The sequence below is a fragment of the Chinchilla lanigera genome, unplaced genomic scaffold, assembly GCF_000276665.1.
Source record: "Chinchilla lanigera isolate Chin_1 unplaced genomic scaffold, ChiLan1.0 scaffold00057, whole genome shotgun sequence".
NCBI classification, from domain to species: Eukaryota; Metazoa; Chordata; class Mammalia; order Rodentia; family Chinchillidae; genus Chinchilla; species Chinchilla lanigera.
The window spans coordinates 14,804,209-14,822,518 of NW_004955458.1; the positions used below are offsets into that span (position 1 = coordinate 14,804,209).

At 43.9% G+C, this 18,310-nt stretch overlaps 1 protein-coding gene and 1 long non-coding RNA gene across 10 annotated transcripts in view; one reads left to right on the forward strand and one right to left on the reverse strand.

The window, feature by feature from the left end:
* The window catches only part of Mdm1 (Mdm1 nuclear protein), a 33,276-nt gene that overhangs the window by 14,367 nt on the left and 599 nt on the right, over nucleotides 1-18,310 (reverse strand). For 4 of the 9 annotated variants that reach the window (XM_013521000.1, XM_005397470.2, XM_013521004.1 and 1 more), the window contains exons 2-12: nucleotides 17,707-17,821; nucleotides 14,037-14,407; nucleotides 12,874-13,008; nucleotides 10,507-10,671; nucleotides 8,714-8,817; nucleotides 8,533-8,632; nucleotides 4,613-4,642; nucleotides 4,115-4,290; nucleotides 2,844-3,152; nucleotides 2,024-2,133; nucleotides 1,829-1,935 (exon numbers count right to left, since the gene is read on the reverse strand). In XM_013521000.1, coding sequence (XP_013376454.1) covers nucleotides 1,829-1,935; nucleotides 2,024-2,133; nucleotides 2,844-3,152; nucleotides 4,115-4,290; nucleotides 4,613-4,642; nucleotides 8,533-8,632; nucleotides 8,714-8,817; nucleotides 10,507-10,671; nucleotides 12,874-13,008; nucleotides 14,037-14,407; nucleotides 17,707-17,821 — 1,722 coding nt within the window. Of the gene's footprint in view, nucleotides 1-18; nucleotides 818-1,828; nucleotides 1,936-2,023; nucleotides 2,134-2,843; nucleotides 3,153-4,114; nucleotides 4,291-4,612; nucleotides 4,643-8,532; nucleotides 8,633-8,713; nucleotides 8,818-10,506; nucleotides 10,672-12,873; nucleotides 13,009-14,036; nucleotides 14,408-14,808; nucleotides 14,882-17,702; nucleotides 17,822-18,310 lie in introns of those variants that run through there. The other 5 variants (XM_013521006.1, XM_013521002.1, XM_005397471.2 and 2 more) reach the window with 5 other exon arrangements.
* LOC102003096 lies at nucleotides 13,216-14,240 on the forward strand. Its single transcript, XR_262998.2, has 2 exons — nucleotides 13,216-14,063; nucleotides 14,141-14,240. It is a non-coding gene; the product is annotated as an uncharacterized LOC102003096 (long non-coding RNA).

Genomic DNA, 18,310 nt, shown 5'->3' on the forward strand with positions numbered 1-18,310 from the left:
CCCCGGGTCCCGTCTCCCTGGGTCGCTCCGTCTCCCCGGGTCCCGTCTCCCTGGGTGGCTCCGTCTCCCCGGGTCCCGTCTCCCTGGGTCGCTCCATCTCCCTGGCCCACAGGACCACTCCGCGCCTCCCCACTTTCTCAAGTCCACACCATCTCCTTCCCCAGCCTCTCTCAGCAAGGACTCTTCACACCTCACCAATAAGCAATCAGAAGAGGCTTCCACAGCTGCTGCCAGCTCTCCTCCCCGTGCTCACAAGCCGGACAGTGCTGCCTCCCCTGCGGCAACCCCGCCAGTCTCCGTGGCTCCTCGCCCTCCCTCCTGTCCAGCCACGTCCCCTCCACTCCTGGCTCACCAAACCCCGCTTTGTGGTCGGAATTGTCCGCGTCAGCACACAAACGTGCCGCTACCATTCCCCATTCCACCTCGCGCTCGCTTCTCACAGCCACGCCTCTGCCGGCTCTGCCTGCTGCTGGAACCCTCCGCGGCAGCCGACCTCAGCCCCTCCTCTCTCGACTCCCTGTGTTCCCGCCTTGGGTCCTCCTTTTCACCAGCTGCACCCTGTCAGGGTTATCGACGCCCTCCAAGCTGCTAAGTCCAATAACCAACTCTCACACACTGCTGACTCACCACGTCGCATGTGCCTCCCTTCACACCTCCGGCTGCAGTCTCCTGTGTGCTCCCACCTCTCTGGGCTGATGCTCTTCTACTTCTGCTGGCCAACTTCCTAACACCAAAATCTTAGGTCTCAGACACGTCTGCACCACTCTTCTCCGTCTATAAGCACTTCTTTGAGGAGCTCCTCCAACAACACCTACACCTATAATAATAATAATACCTATACCTATACCAGTCAGTGGAGGTGAACCTATGGCACACATGCTATCTACTTTTCATTTAGGACGAAAGATGTCAATGTATGAGTTGTTCTTTCCAAACTAAAACCTCAGCATGCAGGTTTAATTGCAGTTTTGGCGCTTTGCAACAAGTAAGCGGCTTTGGGTTGCAGTCTAGGCACTCGTCTGCAAAAGGTTGGCCATCGCTAACTGTACCATCTACATGATACAGATGCTCCAGTCAAGCCCAGTACAGCGGCACCTGCCTGTAACCTCATTTGTCCCATTGGGAGGCTGAGGCAAGAGGACCCCAAGTTTGAGGTCAGTCTGTGCAATTAGGAGAGACCCTGTTTCAAAATGAAAAGGGGGCTGGAGATGCAGCTCAGCGGCAGAGCGCTTACCTGGCTAATTTGCTAATCAACACACCTGGCTATAAAAACAATAAACTTCTCAAACCGAACATGTTCAAACAGAATTCCTCACCCTTCCTAACTCCTCTTTTCTGCACACTTCAGCTAACTGACAGCCCCATCCCTACCGCCAGGCAAAGATCCCGGGTCACCCTTGCCCTGCGGCGACTTCCCCCGCGGTACTCAGCACCACCCCGCGTCCTGCTGTGTCTCCCTGCTGCCCACGCTCTCTCCCCTGCCGGAGCACAAGCTCCGGAGGACCAGGACCCTCCTCGCCCCGCTCCTGCATGCCCGCAGTGCTGCATGGAAGGTGTTCACTGAATCGCACTGTCTGACTTCCCTCCCTTCCTGCTGAGCCACTACCAACATCCGGAAGTTTAGCAGCAGCAGCGCACTGCCACTGCCGGGAAAAGAAACAAAATTCACTGCATCTTCCTCCTCAAAAGTAGGTCACCAGCAGCATCTCCACATAGCACAGGCAGAATTTTCTCAAATCTGAAGTACCGTTTTTTTCAAACCTCTCTTTCCTTTATTATACGCAACTGAAATAGCTCTAGAAGATGCTTTTCCCTCAAATACAAATACCTTCGTGGAATTCTTCGGAGTGCCTGTGCCATCCTGAGAGGACGTTTTTCTCCTCCGCTCTGAGACTGCAGGCTTCACCTTTGATGGGGACACTAACACAGCTCCGCCTGGAAGACGCAGAGGCCAGGTTTCAGTGAAATTAACTCGTGTGGAAGACGCAAGCCGCGTGGGAACCGCACGGTGCTTGCCCATTACCGACGGCGGGGGTGGTGAGGTCGTGGTGAGTCCTCTGGACTCCGCCCAGCTCTCTCAGCTTCGGAGTAGGAAGCCTGCCTCCTTTCCCCGAGGGTGCAGAAGACTCTGACCTGCAGGTGGAAACCATCCATTAGGAAGCACTTCCTCCAAAAATGTGATAAAAGTACTTTGTCAACACTGTAAAGGATACAAGGAGGAAGAGAAGGCCATTTTGTTTCTGAGGAGTAACAAATCAATGTGCAATTAAAAGGAACTAAATAATGGAAAAGGACGACAATCACTGCAAGTCAGCAACACCCAGCTGGGAGTTCTTCCATTAACCCGGGGCCAATCTCCAGACTAGCTGCAACCACCACCACGGATAAAAGGATTTGGACTATATACAAAACTTTGCCAATGGTAAAGAACCAGTTCCCAAAGCAATCTACATATAAAACAAAAGGAATTAGCTATTTTCAGAAATCACTTTTTAAATACAGTATAGTTTCTTTTTCAGTACAGCGATCAGGTATTAATAAGCACCAGCTTTTTGTCCTTAAAGAAAGTCATTCTTCTGAACACATTTGCAAGCCTGGCAAATCATAATTACAAGACATGCATGAAAATAATCCTCCTTCCCACGTTGCCCAGTGTTTAATCACCAACTAGCGACGACTCAAGTATCTCCGTGGGCCAAATTATAAACCAGTGCCTACTTTGTGACGTTAGGGTAAAATCTTATCAGTCATAAAACTAAGCGTGTAAACCACTGCCCTTAAAGACAGAACAGAATACATTTCAGCCATGCACAGCGATGCGCTGAGAAGCGTAAAGCCCTCACCCTTCTGTTGTCTCGTCTGCCTGGGAGTTCCCGCGTGTGTCCCGTTCCTCCAGCTCGCCCGCATGCACCTGCTCGTTCCCTGCTCTTCCCTCCTCCTCCTCCTCTCTCTCCGCTCTGTGCTGCTTCTGCAGGTCTTCACTGGTGTCCTCTGCATCCCACGCCAGCCGCCTCCTAACAGGCAGGGCGGGAGTCTCCGACACACCCAGCGTCTCCGCAGTGCCCTTCTGGGGCTGTACTTCCAAAGTATCTCTTTTTTCTTCTAATTTTGGAGGAGGGCATTTCTGCAAAGTCTTATGGCTTGTGGGATCCCTGCATCATAAAGTAAGTTTTATGTTAAATTTAAGTAGTGTGAGTTTTCTGCTTATACTAATTTTAGCGAGCTCATCATTCCCTTCCACGGTTCTCCATCCCATACATCTGCCTTGTCCAGACATTAAGGAAAGAAGTCAAATTAAGATCTCATCATGTAGTATAACAAGTTACCATGTAATGTCTATTAAAATACTCCCAAAACGTAATTTTCTTCCCTTACTCTTACTCTCACGTAGGCGTCCTCGTACCGCTACAGACAAAAGTCACACTTAGCCCAAAACAGGAATTCACACGCACGAACTAGGACCCAACAAGGTATAACTACTGCAGTTACTAAAGTGACCTCTGTGCATAAACTCATGCATTTGTGGCCAAATACGCGGGTTCAAACTTTAGACTCTTTCTTAACACATTAAACACAAGATTTTGTGATTCTCTTTTAAATATCACGTAATTAGAATTTAGAAACCTGGTGTTCACAGCTATACTAACATACTATAAAACTAACCACTGTTTTATTAGCTATAAACCACTGTGCACATAGTTAAATCACCTTAAAACCCAAAATCACAGAAGCCAAAATCAGGGGCCAACCTCCACATGAGCCGCAAAATCCACGAATGAGCGCTAACAGCCGTGTGCTAACAGTTTGTATTTTCTGAGTTTTCATTGTTGCTCCTTTCCCTTTTTCAAGTCTTTTTACATCTGCCACATCTCTCTCTACTGTCATTGTTACAAAGAACAAAATCCGCCTTCCAGAATTTCATTGTTACTTATATATAAATTATAGAGAATATATAAATTTATTTTCATAGAAATAAATTAAAAATAATGAAGTAAGTGGTTGACGTATCTTCATTGGACCAGAAGTTCTGAGTTATCCCAGCACGTTCCTGCATCACTGTATGGCACACATAAGCTACAACACACTTCTTGACCACTCGTAAAGAGCATCTCACCCAGCAAGATCCAGCGCTTTGATGTTGCTACTAATGCTTCTTTCTGAGCTAGTGGTTGAAGAAACATCCCAACAACAGTTCTTGTCTGACAAAATTTGATTCAGGTGGTCCCGAGAGAAATGTGTTCCCTGAACTCGTTTTCTGTAAAACTCAGCCTTTTCTCGCAGTTCTTTAACCTATGTGGGAGGTAAGACATCATCTGTCATTATAAATGCTCCTTCAAAGAAATTACCACATAGCATATCAAAGAAACTTCACAAATACAGCCAGAGACCAAAGAAAAAGGAAGGCAAAAATAGCCACATACAGTCATCAGACTATGTGCATTTCAGCAGAAATTAAAACAAGCTAGAGCATGATGCAGTTATTTTATTTCAGATCAGCAGGCAAGGAGAAGGTTATAACAGCTAAGACAAATACTGACATATTTTTGCTCCAACTGAAATTATTCAAGTATTCTACGGATTTACAGTTTTTAAAAGCTCAAAAGCAACCAACCTCTGCATACCACATGGCACTTAGGGAAGCCTAGGGGAGGAACACAGAAACACGCTTAATGACAGGTTCATATCATAGCTGAGCATTAATGGAAATCAGTGAAATACTGCACTGCATTATTTCTTCTCCTAAACATACAGTAAATTTGGTGATCAATATTTCTCAGTATGCTCAGTAATATTTAATGGGGTAACAAAGATATCTTAATATTACCTTGAAAACTACCCACATCCTTGCACGGCTGGGATACGGAGGATGACAGGTAACCTGATTACTATTCCTATTTTCCCACTTCTAAAAGAGTACTCACATGGCAGTAACTCTAAGCCTGTCTTTTTCCTGGTTTTAAGTACAGATGCTTCTGCTAACTAGAGATGTCCCCAAGAGACAGCTGTGAGGCTTCCCCATCCAAATCCCTCATCTTCCCATGGAATCAGCAAAACCTCAACTTCTAAATAATGTATTAAATATATAATTAAGAAGAAATTTTCACAAAAGTTGTTTTAATATATATATATTTAGTAATTTTAATATATTAAACAAGGTGACAGGATATAACAAAAAGTTCTGATGAGCTATAAAGTGATTTGAATTCCCTTATTGCAAATAACATTTTTATATGAAAAGGAGACTTCCTACCATTTAAAATCTTTATTTTACACATCATACTGCCACCTGCTGGCTTTTCTAAATACAAGTCCACAACGTTAAAAAAAAAAAAAAAAAGTATTTTACCCTTAAAATTCTTCTTAAAATCTTTCTTCTTGACAAAACTCTCTATTTTCTATCATTTATCATTTTACCTTCAGGTAAATTATTAGCACTAAAACACCCGGATACTGCGCCAGAACCACCCTGCGCCACTTAAAGAGGAAAAGCAAACGCGGCGATGCAAAGGCAGCTGGAGAAACGTGACCCTCAGCGCCTTGCAGGGCGCCACTCTGAATGCAAAGGGACTCGTGCTTCACCCCGGTGAAAGAGTCACCCTGCTGCTCTAAAGAGCCGAACCAAAAAGCAACCCTAAAGGGTAATCTGAAACACTGTTTTCTTCACTGCCAAAAAAATATAATTGACCTACGCTCACTTATCCTTTGTAATGATTCTTGTCCTTTAAAAGAACATTTCTAGTTTTGTGCTTATAGGCAGGACTGAGCCACATGAGCCAGGTCTGCTGAGCTTCTAACCAGGACACTCTAAACGCACAGAAGCCCTGTCAAAGGTGCCTGACACACTCCAGAGTCCACTGCTGGTAAGCGAACGCTACACAGCCACTCCGTCGCCTTGGGAAGTCTGCGCGCCTGCCCCTTGCTTTCTCTGCTGCGTTCTCGAAGTTCTCCTCGATTAACCTATGAACTCCCTGCGATGAAGGGAACACAGCAGTTAAGGACTGACTCCACAACCTCATTAAGAAGTGGGCCGGAACGAGACAGCTGGCTGCCAAAGATAAGCAAGAAACTCCCTTGTATTTAATGAGCATACAGCCCAGTAGAGGACCTTAACCTAACCTAAACTATCTCCTAACGCTGGTACCATCCATGCAGAAGAAACAAGTGAGATGTAGCCTGAAGGAGAGGATCAAAAGAGGTCTAACCGGGACCACCCCGTGTGTCGGGCAGCACAGGAAGAGCAACAGAGGAGGTGCGTTCTACCTGTGTAAGAACACCTTATGCTTGACAAGTGAGAGAATGAACGAAGAGCCCCTCTACATACAGTTTTGACATCAATTATATTTAGAAAGGAAAAAGAGGGGGCCCTACACAGAAATCCCATAAAACTTTATTCACTTCTGTTCATTACTGATATTTAAAACTCAATGCATTAAATTCTCTTTATCAGCAATGTTTATTAATAACCCCAGTAATAACATATTTTTACAACTACAGGCTTTTAAACTTCTATAATCCTAGATTAAGATGAAAAATTAGGAGGCTAGCATTTCCCAAAGTGAAATGTTCTACTACAAAGAGAAAAAAAATCGACAGTGGATTCGAGAACAACCCTTACAGCCAACAACTAGAGCCACTTCAAAGGATAGAAGTCAACCATGCCCAACTCAAAACAATGCACACAACCCTTTCCAGCTCAAGCAGTGGCATCAAATTACACAATACGTGAGTAAACACCATCCTACAAAAGTAGGATGTTTTGATTACCACAGCACTTCTCCCAAATTAAGAGTTCAACAAAGTCATTTAAAATTTATACGCAGGAAAATCAAACTCAGAAAATTAGACAGAAAAACAAAACTTGTTTTACCTCAAAAATCATGCACCAAAATTGAGAAGTCACTTTATATTTAGTCCATACAATGCCAGCCACACTACAAACTGTCCCTCGAATGTGGGACTTTATCTTGAAACAAAGTTCTACTTGTCTTACTCTTTGTGAAGACATATTAAAATAACCAATAGCTTAACCAATAGCTCAGATGATTAAAAGATCACCTAAGAACCAAGCAAAAAAGAAATGTAACACAGATTCAGGAACTATTCCAAGGATAGGGATCCAGCACTGCAGTTGCTGGTTACTGAAAGCCATCTTTCAGCCACGCATGGAGGTGCAGGCCTACGATCGCAGCACTCGGGAGGCTGAGGAAGAGGACCGCACGGCTGAGCCCCGGGTAGGCAACTCTGTGCCCCTGTGAAACCGTCATAAAACAAAACCAAAGAGCTGGGAATGCCGCGCAGGGCAATGGCCCTGGGTTCAAGCCCAGTAGCAACCCCCAAAAAAAATTTCTAAGCAAGCACTTTATAAAGCAACAGAGATGATGAATGTATCGCCACCTAATAAAACCAACCACTTAGATGTTAAATAAATAGGTACTTGGGACTTACGGTAAAACACCCAATGACTTCACTATAAATAAATGCAGTAAGTATAGTATCTCAATAATGTTAAAGAAAATGAAGACAGTTTCAGGACTAGAAAACTGTAAGAAGATTCAAAAAGTAAGTTAATATTTTCATGATAAAGTCATGCTCAGGCAGAGAGTGCCGAGAGCAGCCATGGCGGGAGGAACCAAGCAACCTCCTTAAACATGAGCAGCACAAACGCGGCCAGGACATACGTCTGGGAGCTTCCAGGGCAGAGAATCAGCAGCAGTGCCAGCCCCGCCCCCACCCGGAGGCTGAGGACACACAATTCTTGGCCATGGTCTTGAGCACCGAGGTGAATACGAGATCCATCCCTCACCCAAATCATCCCTAGGGAATGTTCATTGATATTAAAACCGAAAATGTTTCAATTTAGTTTGTGCACACAGAAAAAGAAAAACAACTGTCAAAATATTATTTTTAAAGATGCTAATTATACAATAATCAAGAACATTTTCATTCCATTTCTTTTGCTTTGACTATAAGAAGCTCTGCTAAAGTAACACTTCTCAGCATTAAGAAATAAACCCTTTCCTCAAACCTGTCTTTGAGTCTCTAGAATTTCTTCCTTACATCATGGTACCCCACATAGAACCCAAATCCCTAAGAGCTCAGACTGCACCTTCCTTCTGCTTACAGATAATAACAGTACACACTGAGAGTGGGCACCACTGTCAGACACGTAATTTTCTCTTGAAAACTAATCTTCAGTTAAGAGCCTGGAGGTCTGGATATAATAAGAAAATCAAATCTATAATGATACAGTTCTACAACTTGAGTGCACACAACCGAGTGAGAACTAAATGCTTAAAGAAAAAATTATTTTTAACTTTAAAGGCTTTAATAATAAAAAATTTCTAAAAAGTCTATTATAAAAATAGTAACTACATTGATGTTATATTCAATGTGTACAGCTTTCAGCTCCTGACACTTGTAGCACTATTCCTGTACTGCCCAGCTTTACAGTCCCCTATTACTAAATGACACTCACTGTGAAGTTAAATTCTTACACACGCTACAGGAAAATGTAAAATGTCGAGCGCCCACCTGATTTGGCATGGGTTCCTTCACACGTGTCCAAGACCCAGCTTTAAATAAATACTGAGCAGGGCTCAGAAATTTTGCTTTGTATTCAGAATTCACCTTCCTAACGAAGAAAAGATGAAAGTTAAGTATTTCGCTATGCTGACCATCTAAATACTATGGTATTTTCCTATAAAATACACACCCAAGCCTTTGATGTCTCCAAGCAGTGAGCTTCTTTTTAGGCTGGTCTGAGTCTTTTGGTGCCAGCTCTGCTTCTAATTTTAAAGGATCATCCATTTTATTACACTAAAATAGAAATAATTTAAGCTTTTATGCTTAAGACATGTTAAACATTAAAGTTAAAAACATAGATGTTATAAAGTTAGGCTTGGATATTAATTACATTTGTGTCCTTAGAAGTAAGTTTTATAACCCACCACTGAAGGAGGATGAGGCAGGAGGAGCATAAGTTCAAGTCTCACTGGGCAACTCCGTAAGATCTTATCTCAAAATAAAAAAGAAAAGGGCTAGGGATGTAGCTCAGTGATAGAGCACCCCAATACCACCAATGAATAAGTTTTAACTAATAAAGATCACAGAAATCACAAGAAATCAACAAGCAGATTATAAAACCAGTATTTTTTTCTGGTTTACATTTTGTTTTGTTTTGTTTTTGTTGTTGTTGTGCGGTGCTGAGAACTGAACCCAGGGCCTCTGCACCAGGCCACATCCCCAACCCCCTTTCCGTGTTATTCTGAAACAGGGTCTCACTGAGATACCCATACTGGGCCCTCTTGCCTCAGCCTCCCAGAGTACTTGGATTACAGGCGGGTGCCCCATGCCAGCCTGACTAGTTTGTTTTTGTTTTATGAATGTCGGAATACAGTGTCATTTTCTAACAATAAAGACTTAGCTCCTAACGGAAGGAAAGTCAGAGACTAACAAATACTTATGTAAATAAACTTACTACATATTGAACAGTCATTTTAGATTCATCCTTGATGTGCTAAATTTGATTTTTGGGGACTGGGGTTCAAGGCAGGGTCTCACCATGCAGTTTAGGGTGGCCTTGTGGCCTAGGCTAGCCTCAAACTTGCAGCAACTTTCTTTCCTCAACCTCCTGAATGCAGGGATTACAGACATGCTCCACCACACCCAGCTCATTTAATTGTTATAGTAATTAAATGTATGGTTCTGATGAATAAGCTACCACAACATTTTACTAACTAATGTAACACTGCCCCAAGAATGTCAACGGTCCCAAAAAACCTACATACACACACACACACATATTTTAAACTGAAGCTTAAGCGTGCTAGTTTAATGCCAGTATAATTCACAGAATTTACTTTGTGTATACAAACAACTGCTTCTTTGTGTGGCCACAATTTTACTTTTCGTTACATACTTTCTATTTTTAAGAAACATGGAGTATCAGGTATCAACGTTACAGGAAATTCAAAAATAGTATTTAAACTTCACTTTCTTCTAACTTACAACGATATTCCGCCTGATGCCACAACTTAAAGGTGGCTACACAAAGAAGCAGTTGTTTGCATGACTGCCGTAATCACTGTATGTGAACTATCCTGGCACTGAATCGGCATGCTTAGGTTCAGTAATTACACACACATATACTTCTATCACTTTCTGTATTACCGTTCCCTCTGGGGCTCACACTACTGTAAAGCCAGTCATCTGACACTAAACGTAACAGACTCACACAGTGTGCGGTAAGTACCTGTGACACTGTATCATTTTTACTAACACATCTCTCCAGTAGCCTGAGGGCTGCTTGGGGTTTGTGTGTTAGCCCTATTTTCTCAGCACCAAACCACTGCATGGCTCCAACACACACACAGTGGATATCTGACATTTGATGGACACACAGATGCAGTAACGAGCTAGCAAAAAAGAGTCCAGGTGAAAGAAAATTCAAAGAGTCTAAAATAATGGGTAATTTGTTTTGTTTAAAGGTTAAAAGTTGATGAATACCTTCTCAGGAGGTAGTGTTTCAAGACTTCCGTTTTCTTTCAAATCCCTTCTCAATTTTGGTTCCTTCACTGGAGATAAACCCTTGAAATTCCTTTTGTACTCCGTTTCATGGATGATTGGGTTACCTTTGAATTGTGGAACAAATTTGCTTTTATTGTGGAAAACCTTAAAACAAAAATTAGTTTAGTTTAGTTCTTTTGTTTGTTAAGTAACACAGAACTAAGGTCTTCAACTGCTTTTATCATATATGTATTTGAATTACAGGACACAAAAAAGCCAAATTATATTTGATTCTAACTTCATTTCACATGTCTAATTAATATTCAAAGGTCAACTTTCTATAGTCATTACTGTATTTTGAAAGAATCATCATACTTGTGGTCAAATAATCCGTAAGCTAAAATAAGAAATAAATCATCCTATGTTTGACCTTTTCTCCTCAGTTCTGCCCGCCCCCTATAGGTGAAGAGTAATAGGTACAAGTTTAAAATATAAACACAGACACTGACTTCGTTAAGGCGACTTTGTTAACTGTACAGAGGGTTTTGCTCCTTAACGTGAATTTTCTTTCTTCCTGAAATGACATAAAATTAAATACAAAATTCTCTGAATACATAGGATGTTCAATCTGGTTGGGTTTTGGGGTTTTTTTCCCCTTTTCCTCTGCTTGCTTATTTTTAGCCTTTTCATTAAGTCAAGAAAAAAATTAAGGTATTATATTTCTTTTTTTAAATGTTTCCTTCTACCCTTAATATTCTACAGTACCATTTCCATCTTACAGTATATTATCTCTGATTACAAAGAAAGTAAATGGAAAAGAGGGGGAGCTTGAGCAAGTCACACGGCGCTGGGGCTCTGTCATGCTGACCAGCACATCTTCAGACAGATCCACTCCAACAGGGTACCTCCCGGTACCACACAACCTCAAGAACTGTCCGACGAAAATCTGCTCTGATGCCTTTACAGGTCAACGTAAGACACCCTTTCAGAAAACAGGTATCCAATGAAGCTGAACGCTCCATCAGAGGTCCACCATCCAGCACTGAAAGCTTGTCACGCAGCTCTGCAATCCAGGCCCCGAAATCAGTGTTTGAGCTTACAAAAAGCATTTGCTTCCAAAAGCAGTTCTTTGAAACCTCATTAATAAAATCAATAAAATTACTGGTGAAGATACTGCTAGCAATCTATTTTACATTGCACTTCTAATTCTATAAAAATAACATTTCTACACAGTGCTTTCACTGACACGTAAAATTTGTCAATAAGGCTTTGTTTGGAATCAGCTCTATCTTACAGGTCAAACTCACTACAAAAACTGAACAATCATAATTTTCAGGTCATAAGTCACACTTACTATGCAAGAACATCTGTGAGCAAGCAAAAGCCCTATTCTCTAGGTTAATAACACACCACTTTCTATTAATTTATTTGTTCCCAAAATGTTATACCAGCTTCAGTGACACACCCAAACCTGCCACAATCTATATGATCACTGGCGTTACTATCTCAGTGTAAGGCGACTCAGCCAATGATCCTCTCCATTTTCACAGGAATATAATGTGTACGAGAGAGTGACAAAGTATAAGAAGCAGCGAGTCCTGGTGTGGGGAGTTGTGTGTGTACAGACTGCACTGTCTCGGCCTCCAGGGTAATGAAGTGGAAGTCCTTCCCACCAAGGCCTGAAAGTCCTGTATGATTACAGACATAAGTGAGATTTCAAAGTGTAAGATCTTTCCAAAGAATGGTTACAGTAAAACAGCAGAATGTTTATTGGAAATGGCACCTCAATACTAAAATTGTGCAAGACTATAATGAAATCTAGTAGCACACTTACTTATCATTCTACTTTTTAAGTTTTCTAAGTATAGTTAAATTGCCAGTTCCTAGTACTGTCCACTTCATACAGTGGCTGAGTTACATTTCTTGTGCTCCTTTCAACATATTTTATATTTATTTCTTTAAACATCCAAAGTAGGTATGCCTTCTTAAGAGAAAGAAACATGCAAAAAATTAGTCAAATAAACACAGTATCTTAGAATAAAACCAACTGAATAGTATTAATTTAAAATTTAAAAAGACCTCTTGGCGTGCAAAAACTTACCCGGCCCCCGAGTTTTCATGACCCTGCCTCACATTTAGGGTGTGATGGGCCTGGCAACAGTGATCATCAGTAGCCTAGGACAGTACGACATTACTCCTATGAAGCATAAATAACGGGGTGATTTTAGCAAAACTCTCATTCTGCTTTCTAGAGATTACCTTCAGGCCTACTTAGTACCAAATATTTTTCACTTCTCACGTCTGTGTATTTACACATCACTAGATCAGATCATGATACTCAGAAATACACCACACCCTTTCGGTTACCTGATTGGCTGCAACCCCGGGAGCTGTTTCTTTACAAGTCTTCCAGACGAACTGCCTCTGATACTCAGAATTTCTCAGGGCACTATGTGCAGGGACAACAGTCAGTCCAGCTTTCTTACGCAGAGCTCTGTCCAACTGTTAGGACAAGAAAAATCAACCCAAAGCCAAAACAATCTATTCAAACTTTAAACTGTGCTAAAAAACACATAACATGCAAGTTCTTTTAACAAATTTTACGTAGATCTGCAGTACTGCTAAGCATATGCACCCTGCTGTGTAACAAACGTTTTTCAACTTTACGAGATCTTTTTAAACAATTTAAAATTCCTTTCATAATATTATCAATGTACTATTATGCAGCCAGAAAGCAGTAACATCTCTCAGTCCCTTTCTATCAATCATTAATAACTAAATGCGTTACCAAAAAACTGCAGTACCTTGCCTCAGCCACACACTGCTTCTCTGGACACCCCGCTCCGACCCCTATCAGCAGGCTCACGTGTCGCACTCCTTGATCCCCCTGCACCCCTCGGCTTTCTCAACAAGCCACAGGTCCTTCCCCAGCACTCCCCAGTGCCTCTCCAGGGTTCCAGTCAGTGGTGGAAGTGAAACAGGGAAGGAGCAGTGGATTGAAAAAGAAATGCAGACGCAGTAAGATCCACACACAGACCCTGCAGCCTCCGCTTATGTGCTCACACAGTCCTGCCCCAGGTGAGCTATGACATAAGAGAGCAGAAATGCAAGACCCTTGAGAGCCAGCCAGAACTCTCCTCCTGTCAACTGAGATTGTTTTCCCACTGGTCCACAATGAGAAGTTGAAAAGGAGATAGGCAGAAGTCAGCTCAGCACCCGTGCCAGGAGCAATGGCCTACTCCCCTTCTCTGTCTCAACCTGATCTGTCCCTGCGGAGTCGGGCGCTGATCTGTGATGCAGCAAACCCAGAGGCCGGCCGCCCGCCCAGAGAAGGCGTACCTCAGCACAGCGGTACAAACCGTCGGCGTGCAGAACACCGCCATGCTCCACGCTAAAGGCAACACCTCATCAATCACACGACAAACAACAACGGAAAACTTGAGACACAAAATACAATACTCCTGAAGTGATGAAACCAGTAAAGAATTCTATGCTTTTGAAATCAAAACGATGACTCGGACTATGCCTACCCCGTTATCCACAGTCTCTGAAAGCAGGTTGGTAGAATGTTCCTGTTCCACAGTTTCATTCACCAGTGTGTGGTCTGTCGCTACATCCTCTTTCTTTTCCACAGCACCTGAAGCCCCTGCAGCTCTGGAGTCTGCAGAATGAGATCTGCTTCTCTCGGGAACCCTGGAGGCCTCTAGTGAAAGAACCTTTCCTTGGTGAACATCTTCTTCTTGTTGTGCCTCTGATTTTGGTGTTTCTGGGGCTTCGGGTTCTGGTGATATGACCACACCATTCTCTGAGAGAGGTCCATTCCACTTGAGAGATTTTGAAATCTGTGCGTCATGGTAAGGGACTCTTCTCTTTGAAATGAAACCTGGCTCTTTTGTGATCCCTACAAAACACAGTATATAAAAATAGAAGCTAGCAAAGCAAGAAGTCACAAAGATAACTTCTAATAACTTATGAAAGTTGAAATGCAATTTAAAACTCAGTTGATACAGGCACATAACACACCATTTCCTTCAGATTACAGAATATAAAACTAAGTACAGGTTTTCAACATAAAATATTTCATTTTTCTTTAAAGAAGTATTAAAACTTTATAACAAAAAATTAAAAATCGGGGTCACGGTGTTCAAGGTATCCTCACACAAGTCACTTGGACTGCAACACAATGGCCCTGGCAAGCCAGGCAGTCCATGCCGCCTCCGTTTCTAATTACTTTCCTGTGCTACTTAACAGACAAAGGGCCCTGGGGTCTGTCAAAATTTGGAGCTTTTCACAAAGCTTCTCTTATGTAGAGGAGACCAAGATGAGAAGGGATGAGATGTCATTACGCTGGGTCTTGCTTCTACTTTTGCCTTGACTTCCTGAGCATTAAAGAGAATGAAGCCTTTTAACAAAAGCGAAGGCCCAATTTCCCTATATTTCTATCTGGCAAGCAAATGTCCAAAAACTTAGCCTTCTACTAAGGTGAAAATGAGCTCTGCCAATGATAGCCACTAAGATACTGGCCTAGTTTGTAGCCAGCCTTTAAATAGAAAACCACTGCAGGGTGAGAAAGGGAGACTTAAGAACACAACAGAAGGAAATGCAAGGTAGACAGAGACTACAGCCTGGTGAACACCCTGCACTTCTTAGCCTCCCTCACGATGCTTTGGCATGGAGCACAGGTGCCTGTCTTTACAGGCCTCCCTGTGACAGCGGTCTTCAAAGGGGCGTACATACGCCTGGGTGCACACACACAGAGGGGTCAACAGAGACTACTATCTTCCGGATCCGAGACTACGTGTACCCTGGCTCGACACGGGCCCACCTGCCTGAGGGCTGCATGCGCCATCCGCGGTTCCCCGTCCCACCACCCCCTCGCAGGCACCCTACTCCCAAGACAGGCCCCTCGACCAGCCAAGCACCTCCCGCGGCACGCCACCCCAGTGTATAACCAAGTCTCAGGAGTGGGGACACCAACAAAGGCACAACTCAGGAAGGCACTGTTCCTGAGGGAGGACGTCTGACAGGAAAGCACAGGCAGCGACCAGCAAAAATAAAAGAACAGCATCTCCTACAGTCTCTTCCATCTAAATATCCCAGAACTGAAGCTCAGGTATGAGAAGGCAGTCTTGTGAAACGCACGCGTGCACATTAATTTTCAACTAGAAGATTAAATTAGACTTTTTCTCACATAAAAAATACTAATCAGGGGCTGGGGATTTAGCTCAGCGGCAAAGCGCCTGCCTGGCAAGCGCAAGGTCGTGAGTTCAGTTCCCGGTACCGGAGAAAAACCAAAAAAAAAAAAAAAAAAACAAACTAATCAGCCGATCAGTGTGCCAATGCGAGCCGAGTTTCCCGATTATCTGATGAACACACCCCCTAAATTAAATGGCCGCACTGAATAAGCTAAAACATACCCTTTTACATTGTTTGTAGAAACTTAGAATAAAAACATTGAAAAATGAGTGGGACAAAAGATTTTCTAAAGTCCTTTAGGAAGTATGAAAGCAAAAAATGTTTAAAGGCTACTGCCTTAGACTTCTCTCTGCTTTAACACAGAGCCAGGACTCGGGCAGGTGAGCAACACGCCAGATTTTGGGCAAGATTCTCACGTGCTTGCCCTTTGCCTCCCATCAAGAGGAAAAAAATACACCATTTAGGAGAGTAAATGTGCATCCAGCCCTAGGCAAAACTGCCGCTGTCCCCTGCTAACCTCTCCCCATTTCTGCCACCCTGGAGCTCTCGACGCACTCCTCACCCTTACTGAATTCCCGCTGACACCCCTCCCCCGACCGTCCTTTCCTTCACCACACAGCGTGCTCCAGTGCGGCTTTGCTCCACGGCCGCCTTCGTCACTCTTCCCTCAGGTGTAGCTGACCTGAGCTAATAGCTACGGGCAACGATGGGGCTACCCCACTGTCCAGCACCCTCGGACCCCTCCCGGCGTCTTCAGTGGGATCACGACACCTTAAGCAAGACTGATTTTTGCATTCTTAATCTAATGGCGCCTCCAGTGCAGGAGATTTCTGGGTGCACGCAAACAGGAGCATGAGCAGAAGATCTTAGCCCTGAGAGGCAGGGACACCTCGGCTCCAAAGTCAGTCCTCGGGCTAAGCATCCTGATGCTCTGAAGGGAGCTTACTCTATTAACTTCCCGGCTTGGCACCCAGTCCGGGCCTTAATGACTGGTCAGAGGAGGGATCTACCCACCACGTGTCATTCATGCTCACACAGCACCCACGGGGCACACCGCACTGACCTGCGTCACACGCAGCCTCTCACTCAGGCCCCCTAGCAATCCTGGACAAGCCCCACGTGTAAAAACAGGCCGGCTCTGCCCAAGGTCATACAGCTATCCTGGATTCAGACCCAGGTGTATTCCTTCATGAAGAATTAGACCGAGAGAAAGAGGGAAGAGGGAGAGAGGAAACGGTGATGAAAAAGAAAATGTGTTACATCACGTACCAACTCCCCATGAGGAAGGTAATCACTATGTACTGCAAGCATGTAGTAACAAAGATAAAAATTTAAAGAATAAAAAAGTTTTAATAAGCAGTGGAGTATTCCGAGGTTCTAAGTCAAATACTCAAAAGGACCAAGGAGATAGAACCTGCTTTCAATGATCTTACAATCAAGCAAAGAAGAAATTTTAAACTAGCAAGTACAATAAAATCAGTCTGTCTGTATTCCATCATTCTCTGAGCAAGACGGGCGGGATTTCACACCGTGGCCCTGCCACGAACTGTGAACCTGGGGCAAGTACCTCACCTACCTCAGCTTCCATCCCTCAAGACTTAGGAACCTCTTTCCTAGGCCCGGCCCCTCCCTCTCAGTTTTCAGGTTCCAGGTCAAATGTCACGTCCTCACAAGAGCCTTTCTTCACCACTGAATCTACAGTGTATTCATTCCATCTAACCCACCACTCCCTCCTGTTACCTGTCACTCTCTCTGCTGTTTTACCCTCAGCCTGAAATCTCCTTCAGTTACCGTGTTACCTGCTTGCTGTCTCCAGTTGCAGGGCTTTGTCTGGTTCAGGGTTACACCCCTAGAGCTGGGAAACTGGGGCCATACTACACTCACAACATTTATTAAATAAATGAATGTGTCCAACACGCCAAGTGCACTTGGAATAAATCACTTTGTAGACTTAGTCTCAGGTTTACATTCAAGTTATAATCCCTATCAATTTTCTCAACTTACCTAACTGATCTGATCTAAGTCCAGCCCACGGGTATTTTCTCCCCACTGAGGGATTACAGGACTCGGACAAGTAAGACTTTTTCCACAGAAAGTTCCTCTGGTATTCACTCAGCCCCTGAAATGCAAAGTGCAATTTGAGAATAGCGCAATAAATAAATATTGTTACAAAGCGGCGTCAGTAAAAATAACTTCAGAACCTCCGAAGACAGCTGATCCTGAGGATTAAGCAGACAAGCTCCTTAATAACTGCTCGTGTACCCAGCGCCGTGCTAAGAGGTCAGGCGTGACACCTTTAATCCCCAGCCGCGCGAGGCCACGCGCAGCCTCCGACGCCAAGGCGACCCTTGCAGGTCTCGGCTCCAGAGCGCGAGCTCATCCTGGACGCCGAAGTTTTACGGACGGACTATTCCCAAGCTCCACCAAGGACACAGCACTGCCCTGCCTCGCACCTTTCAACACCTAAACAGCAAGACAAACTCGCTACCGAGGCGGGCAGGCAGGCCCGGGAGGGACGCGGGCCGCCTGTTAGGGCGCTGCGATCCCCTGCCCTGCACTAACCCGCTCTCTAACCCTAACCCTAACCCAGCGCTCCCTAACCAGCCGC